This window comes from Chelonoidis abingdonii, chromosome 1, assembly GCF_003597395.2.
Source record: "Chelonoidis abingdonii isolate Lonesome George chromosome 1, CheloAbing_2.0, whole genome shotgun sequence".
NCBI lineage: Eukaryota > Metazoa > Chordata > Testudines > Testudinidae > Chelonoidis > Chelonoidis abingdonii.
Window position 1 is genome coordinate 358681215 of NC_133769.1, and position 8777 is coordinate 358689991.

At 49.2% G+C, this 8777-nt stretch overlaps 1 protein-coding gene across 1 annotated transcript in view; it reads left to right on the forward strand.

The window, feature by feature from the left end:
• Positions 1 to 8777, forward strand: part of GAB2 (GRB2 associated binding protein 2) — a 195628-nt gene that overhangs the window by 165047 nt on the left and 21804 nt on the right. Inside the window, exon 3 of the mRNA XM_075061796.1 lies at positions 3550 to 3790. Coding sequence (XP_074917897.1) covers positions 3550 to 3790 — 241 coding nt within the window. The remainder of the gene's footprint in view (positions 1 to 3549; positions 3791 to 8777) is intronic.

Sequence of the window (8777 nt, forward strand, 5' to 3'; positions counted from 1 at the left end):
CTCCCCCTCCCCCAAAGTCCCCCCCGCTGCCCCCCCTCTTCCCCCCCCTGCACTGTCCTCATCCCACCCCCATTCCACCCCCTTCCCCCAAGTCCCTGCCCCTTCTCCACCTCCTCCCCTGAGCGCACCACATTCCCGCTCCTCCTCCTCCCTCCGGGAAAGTCCTAAGTGCCTCCAAACAGCTGTTAGGTGGCGGGGGGGGAGTGCTAGGAGGGAGGGAGAGGAGCGGGGACGCGGCGCACTTGGGAGGCGGGGTGGGGGAAGCTTGGCTGCTGGTGGGTGCTGAGCATCCGCTAAGTTTTCCCTGGGGGTGTTGCAGCCCCGGAGCACCCATGGAGTCGGCGCCTATGCTGTTGTGAGCGAGGTGAAACCTTGTTGTGGATTGAGTTAAAACCTTGTTGAGATGAATGGACGTGAATGCACTCTTCAGTTAACATAACTGTATGGATAAATTAATCACAATCCTCCACCTAAGACAAAAGGATTATGTGACCCTGCCTGAGAGTTTTAGACTGTGTGGGCAGAAGAATTTTTGCTGGGTATTATAAATTCAAGTAGAGACCTGTTAGTACAGTACAGCTCTGGAAGAAGCTGGAGAGAGAGCTTTTGGGTCTGATGCTGGCTACAGAGGTTTAGGGCTATAAGCAACAAAGCTATCCCCTGGTTTGGGTTCCTCCTGTGTTTGGAGAAGCAGGACTTTGTACATTCCTTGTAAATAAACAAGATTGCATCAAAGAAATATCAGCCTCTATCATCTGTTTTTCGTCCCAGCTGGAACACTCACAGGCTTTGATTAGCCACTTGGTTCAAAATGGGGTAACACTACTAACCAGTGGGCTCCATTTCTTGACTTCGCTGAGAGTTTTCCCTGGGCAAAAACTGCTGTTTGCAGTTTCTTGCAGTCTGTTTGCAGTCTGTTACCTCTGTGTATTTATCTGTCAGGCACATAGTCTGGCAGGCCACTTGTCTGGTTCAGAAGTGGTGCTGTGTGTGAACTAAGGCCGTGATCCTAATCCAGATCTTAGTGCACAGGTGTCCACTTCACAAACCCACCATCACAACTCTCACTTATCTGCCCCACTGGGCAGAAAGGTTAAGGACTGAATGGACATGGAGACTGAGCTGTCTGTCTCTCCTTTCATAAGGTACAAATTTGTAACAGTGGAACAACTGACCTTGGGCTGCGGTAGATTCTCCATCACTTAACTTTTTCAAATCAAGACCGGAGTATCTTTGTAAAAGAGCTGCTGCGGCTCAAACAAGAAGTTATAGTCTCAGTGTGGGGATTAGTGGGTGACGTTCTTTGGCCTGTGCACTGCAGAAAGACAGACCGGCTGATCATAATCAATATCTAAGAATCCCTATGGATGGTCCTGGCAGATCACAGTAGAGGCAAACGAGCAGTTTGCACTGTTGTCAACTGTGCTGTGCCAGCTCCATGGAGAGAGAATTTAATTCCCCAGGACTGTCAATCAGGCACTTTCCTCATCAACACTACATTAGTTAAAATCACAGCTATAAAAACGGTGACTTCAGTACCATATGACTAAAGTTTTATATGCACTGTGATTATGTGCCTCGCCTGGGAGCCCTTGAAACCACTTTAACTAAACTGGCTCTGCTTTTCCAATATATATTGTCCCTTATTTTTATGGGGCTTACAGCCTGGTTGTAAAAATTCATGCCTGATTCAAGCTCTTGGCGCACATTTATCGGAGAGCTGAGATGGCAGCAAGATTGCTCTTGATCTCTGTAGGGGCATTGGGTGGAAATAGAGTTAGTATTTAAAATGTATTTTCTCTTTCAACAACAATGCAGAGGCAGTGTTGGGTAGTGGCTAGAGAAGGGGACTTTGAGTTAGTCCTTGCATCTCTTCCCACTTCATCTTGTGTAAATCAAAGTCAATGGAGTTACACCATAAAACCCGTAGGAGAGGAGAATCAGGACTCTGGAATGCCTTCCTGCTCCGCCACTGACTCAGTGTGTGACCTTGGACAAGACACCTCACTGCTCTGTGCCTCGGTTTACCCTTTTGTAACTAGGATGTAATAATGATCCCAAACAGGTGTGTGGTGAAGTGTATTGAGCACCTGTCTCTAAAGCCTCTGGGGAGTTCTTTGGATGAGAAACGCAACTCATTATTTAAAACCTCCCATTTATAAACTGATATTCCAGTGAGTTCACGACAATGCTAGGGTCTGATTTCCAGATTTGTGCCTTGTGTAGTCATTTACCCCTGTGCAAAGTGAGCACAAAAAAGGATGTAAAATGCTGCCACTGTATGCTGGTAATGTTGTGGACTCACTGTGCACAAGTGTGAATGGCTACCCAAGGCAGGGAAGAATCAGGCTCCCTCGCCTCAGGGTGTCCCAGAAAGCCAAATGCAGCCAGCCATCTCCTTTTTGTATTCCCTCCTCAGGCTCAACTGGGGCTAAGCTTGAAGGCAAGAACTTGGGAACTAAAGAACTTATTGTTTAGGGAGGCCCTTAGGAGCCCTTCAGTGGGAGCCTGATTTAGTTCTTTCCTAAGCAGAGACCCTGAATTTGATTCTCCTCTCATGCTGGTTTGCTGACTTCAGGGAACAGTCTCCTGATTTTCACTGGAGTAAATAAGAGGATAAACAAGATCCTATTCCTGTCAAGTGCTGAGAAACCTCCTTCGTCACCGCACATGACCAGGCCCTCAGTCCATTTACTCCATGACCTCTTAATTCCTCCTGTTTCTCCATATTCCCCTACAGAGAAGGTGGCATTTGATGCTGCCAGCTTATCGTTGCACCACTGGACCGAGTTTCCAGTTCCTGGATGTATTTGTATATGTACATCACCTCGGTGGCTTTGTCGGCAGATACTCACTAACTTAATACCAGCACCAACAACTGTCTCTGTTTCCCTATGCTGAGGAACATGATGGGTTCCTGCATGACTATGTCACTAATAACCATAAGCAAAACCATCTCCCTCTCTCTGAATGCCTGGGCATTTTCCTAAAGAGTCTAAAGTTCAAATTATTAAGGACAAGGTTGGCATGAATCATCAGTCCTTGTGAAAGGCACCACCAAATGGGCAACCTGGAGAATTAAATCTTGTCTTTATCCACAGCCTGGATGGTGGGAACACAAGTTTGCCCACGCTACCCCGCCAATGTGTTTCAGTCATGATCTGGAGTTAAGAATACAGTTTAGAGTCCCATGGCCCATTCAGTGGTTGGATTGCCTGCAAAGCTGCCGTTGGATTGGTGTCTTTTGCACGGTGTTATTTTTAAGACCTTCACAGCTGAGATCTCTAGACAGGTATAACTTTGATGACTGAAAGTAAGTGCCTAATTGAATGGCAGGGGGGCGGTGGTCTGGGGGTAGAACACCTTGCTGCAGAGGCAGGTGGTGGGTGTTCTTTTCCCACCTCTGTCCTTAGCCCAGTGAATGTTTTTGGGTAGGCGACTGTATGTCTTGCTTTCCTCCTCTGCCTTTGTATGGTGCTTGTAGATCTATGGCTAGAAAGGGCTAGCTGTTCACTTGCTAATAATCCTCATTGTATTTTTCTCACACAGACACTCTGAGGAACATTCCCTTGGTGAGCCATGGTCCCCGCTCCTCCCCAGCAGAGCTAAACAGCTCTAACCACCACTTGCTCAGAGAACGCAAGTCATCAGCTCCTGCCCACTCCAGCCAACCTACCTTGTTCACTTTCGATTCACCTGCTAACCACGTCCAGACCACCTTGTCTGCCAGCGCCCCACAGGACTATCTCTTCCTGCACCAGTGTATGAGCCGAAAATCAGAAAATACAAGGTACAGTAGGAGGTCTGTGGGCAAACATGGGGGAAACCCCGTAACATCAGCAATGATATTCCACCCTCAAAGCTATATCCAGAGGGAGCGCTGGTGGTTGGCTACAGCATAGGCATACGGGGGTTGGGGGGGATGGGGGGGGCTACTTCCAGCTCTGCCACTGACTGGCTACCTGATCTTGGGCAAGTCACTTAATCTGACATATCTATCACTGACATCAATGAGAATTGTGCCTTGATCAAAGGCATGATGTCAGCCTTAGCGCATCAGTAGATCTAGGCAGCTGAAGAGAGGGTAATTATCTTCATGTTCCCTTGATCCCCACAGCTGCTGTGGGGTGGGGTGGCCCATGGCATAATTTAGAGCAGCCTTGGGGGTCATCTACATTACACCCAGCTATAAAGGCTTCCAGGGGGCTGTTCCAATGATAGGGATTGCCAGCATGCAGCTGAACTGTGGCCATGCCCCCTGTGCTGGCATGGCTGAGAGAGACTATGCTAACCAAAGAAATCCTAAACTGCCCAGCTTTCTAGCCCCTCCGCACTGCAAGAATCTGACCCATCATTTCCAGTTTTAACCTTTTAAGCAAAGCTTTCTGGACAAAATAACCATTTTTCCTTTTCAAGAGACGGGTGGATTTGCCTGCTGTTTGACACCCTTCTGACGTTTCATATGGTGATGGTGCAAACCTGCTGTAACCCAGACCTTGGTTTGCATCACAGCTGTCAGCTGTGTTCCGTGCAGTATTTATGGGAGAATGGCAGCCATCCCACCTCCCAGCCGGAAGGGCTGCCTTAAACAGAAGAGAGCCGTTTTGCAGAGTATAAGCAGCGAGGCGAGACCACTGAGAGAATGAGAGGAGAGTAAAGATCACAACAAACTGGATTACTGGGATCAGGGGCTTCTCCTGACTACCCACAGAATTTCCCTGCTGCATCTCTCTTTCACTAACAATAAAAATGTTTTACTTCAGATGGAATTAACGAAACATTATAAATAACCATCCTCGTGATCCAGCTGTTAGACGCCTCTTGGAGACTAAAGACCATTCTGCAAATATCCTTTGCAAGCCTAGTGACAGAGGAATCTGAGACAAGGAGGAGAGATAACAAGGGCTAGACGTCCTTGGAGTAGGAATAAGACCGTCCCTTACACCAATGACCTGGTCTAGCGCTGTGCTAATAATGAATTTTTCGGTTCACTGATAAGTCTGAAAAATTGGAGTGGGGGGTGGGGGAAAATAGTTTCAGGCTGAAGTGGATACAATTATTTTTTAAATGGGTGTGAATCGAAAAGTAAAACAAAACTTTGTTTTGGGTTGAACAACCTGTTTTGTTTTGATTGTGAGCCTTTTAAATTGGGTCTGAATTGTTTTTAAAAGTAAAATGATAGGAAATTTCTAACAAAAAGTTGCTTCCAACTGAAAATATTGAAACGTTTCATTTTGAAAAGGTAGAAATGAAACATGTCCAGATTTTAAGAATATTTGTGTTTCGTTTTCAGCACATGAATTCACAAAACATTTTGTGTCACCAAATCAGCATTTTTCGCTGGAAAAAGTTACACTCAAAAAATGTTGTCCCGCTCTAACCTGGACTCTATAGAAATATTTTGAATGCCCAGAGAAGCATCTGCAGGTACATTTAGCTAGGAGAAAAATATTAAGGGCTGTCAACTGTCATGATCATGGTATCAGCTGATCTCCAGTAGGGGTCTGGAAGAAAATTCCTTCCCTGGCGCACGGTTACAGCCCAGAGCGAGGTGTCAGGGCTCCTTGGTACTGTTCCCATGTAACCTCTCTGGGTCTTACCCAGCTGTAAAATAGGGAAAATAATAGCGAGGTGACAGCAGCAGTAGGGGGAACTGACTAATTAAGCTTTGCAAAGTACATTCAGATCCTCAGATGAAAGGCAAAGCAAGCCTCTTAGTCTGGGGCATCTGGCATAAGTCACTGTCAGAGTCAAAATACTCGGCCGGGACCCAGGAACCAAATTGCCAGGGCTGAGCATCCGCTTAGTGTAATTCAGCATTGTCTTGTGATGCTCAGTCTTTGTCAAATGAGTCTATTTCTTAGCGCCATCTTGTGATGGTTTCTGTGAACAGCAGCACGTTTATTGCCACACATTGTGGGAGATGTGCCCGGACCTTAAAATAGAAACAAAACTATTTTCTCGCTGGCTCTTGCCCACCCGGTGTACAAAAGTTACACACCTCAGAAACAAATTGTAGCTCCCCTGTGTAATTTACTGCAGGCAAAATCTTTTCTGGAAGACTATTATCAGTGGCACAACAAGCCACACAGGACCCTGGTTCCAGAAGAGGCTAGGGGCCCATTTCCCAATTTTGAAATCTAAAATTTTCTTTGTCCCCAAACTACCTACCAGTCCCAACATCCCCCATTTCCCCTACAATACCCACAACTTACTGCACTGACCCCAACATACCCCACTCACCCCAACCCCTCACCCTGCAGCCCCTCAACACTCCCCACTTACCCCATAGCCCACCAACTCCCCCCCAGTCCCTCACCCACCACCCCCAGGATCTTCTGGGTCACACCAGCACCTCTGATCCCCCAGCTCAGTGCTCTGCTCCCAACCAGGGGTGTGTGCAGGAATTTAAACCTGGCTGCTTTTGGAGGGGCACCTGCTGTCAGCTCCTGCCACAGCCCCAGATCTAGGGGAGCTCTCTCTCCCCACCGTGGCCCTGGGGCTAGAGGGGTTGTCAGCTCCTGCCAAAACCCCAGGGCCAAGGAGCTCACTCTCCCTGCTGCGGTCCCAGGGCTGGATGAATTCTGTGCCCCCATCGATTACTGGGGGGCATGCCCCTGCTTGCCCTCCCTTGTGCACTCCCCGGCTTCTGACGTGGGCTAGGCCAGCTCCACCGAATCCCAGCCATCCATCCGTTCTGCAAATGCCCATTATCTGCCCTGCTCTCACATGGCACAAGCCAAATTGGAGTGATGAGTGGTGCTGTGACTCCATGTGCCAAGTTGCAATGCCACTCGCTCAGATTTGGCCAGGCCACAGCTGGACCAAACCTGAGCACCCACGCACCGAATCATAGTGCCACTCAGATTCAGCCTGGTCTCCCCTCTCGCTGATGGAGGGGTGGCAGGGCAAAATTTGAATGAGCAGCATTATGATGCTGTGCACCAGTTGAAGTGCTGGAGTGTTGCTCTGTCTGGTTACGGCCGCGTAATCTCATGGGCCCTGGTGCAACTGTACCACTTGAACCATTGTACTTGATGCCACTGAATATTATTTCCTCCTAATGTCTCTGTTATTGATGCAACACAAGGCTGTATGATGTGTGTCAATAACAGGAAAATAATAGATATAATCACAGGCAGACAGAAACTGTTAAAAGAAGGTTAAGGTTGCAAAGTCAAGCGCAGAAAAGTTAGGAAATGCCAGGATTACATAAGAACGGTCCATCTAGCCCAGGATCCTGTCTTCTGACAGTGGCCAGTGCCAGATGCTTCAGGAGGAATGAACAGAACAGGGCAATTATTGAGTCATAGGCGCCGACTTCCCCTCTGCCTAGTGAGTTCTTGACCCCCCCTTCCCCTGGCCTTGCTCCTGCCCCGCCTCTTCCCACCCCTGCACTGCCCTCGCCCCACCCCCATTCCACTCCTTCCCCAAAGACACCACCCCACCCCGCCTTTTCCCACCCCAGCCCCACCCGCTTCCTGCCCTATTCCATCCCCTTCCCCCAAGTCCCCACCTCGCCCTGCCTCTTCTCTACCTCCTCCCCTGAGCACGCCGCATCCCCGCTCCTTCCTCTCCCTTCTGGAAAGTCCTAAGCACCGCCAAACAGCTGTTAGTGAGGGGGCAAGAAGCCCTGGGAGGGAGGAGGTGAAGTGGGGACATGGCGCACTCGGGAGTGGGAGGAGCCGAGGAGAGGGTAGGGGGAGCTTTGCTGCCAGTCAGGACCGGCGCTAGGGGTTTTAGCGCCCTAGGCGCACAGCAATTTCGCCGCCCTGCACCCTGGTCCCACAGCTCCGGTGGAGCTGCCACAGTCGTGCCTGCGGGAGGTCCACCGGAGCCCCCGGAGCAACTGACCGTCTTCAGGCACGACTGCAGCAGCTCCACCGGAGCCATGGACCAGCGGACCCTCTGCAGGCACGACTGTGGCAGCTCCACCGGAGCCGCCTGCCGCCCCCTCCGGCAAAATGCCACCCACCAATAATCCTGGCGCCCTAGGCGATTGCCTAGGCTGCCTAAATGGAAGCGCCGGCCCTGCTGCCAGTGGGTGCTGAGCACCCACTAATTTTTTCCTGTGGGTTCTCCAGCCCTGGAGCACCCACAGAGTCAGCACCTATGTATTCAGTGTTCCATCCTCTGGCTTCCACTCCCAGCTTCTGGCAGTTGGAGGCTTTGGACACCCAGAGCGTAGAGTTGCATCCCTAATAATCTTGGCTAATAGCTATTGTTGGACCTATCCTCCATGAACTTATCTAATTCTTTTTTGAACCCAGTTATATTTTTGGTGTTCACAACATCCCCTGGCAAGGAGTTCCACAGGTTGACTGTGTTGTGTGAAGTAATACTTACTTTTGTTTGTTTTAAACTTGCTGCCTATTAATTTCATTGGGTGACCCCTGGTTCTTGGGTTATGTGAAGGGGTAAATAAATTAAGGGTGCCCACACAGGCAAGTGCTGAAAGCACAGGAGAGTCCATCTCCCAGCTCTCAGTTCAGCGAAGTTATAAGCAACTGCAAATAGGGTTTTATAGTGGAAAGCTTTGGACGATCTTACGTATAGGTGACAGGTTTCAGAGGGGTAATTGTGTTAGTCTGAATCAGTAAAAACAATGAGGAGTCCTTGAGACTAACAAATTTATTTGGGCATACAACAACTACACACCACACAACAGAAACTCTAACCCAGGAACCAACCCCTGCAATAAACCCCGTTGCCAGCTCTGTCCGCACATCCATTCAAGGGACACCATCATAGGACCCAACCACATCAGCCACACCATC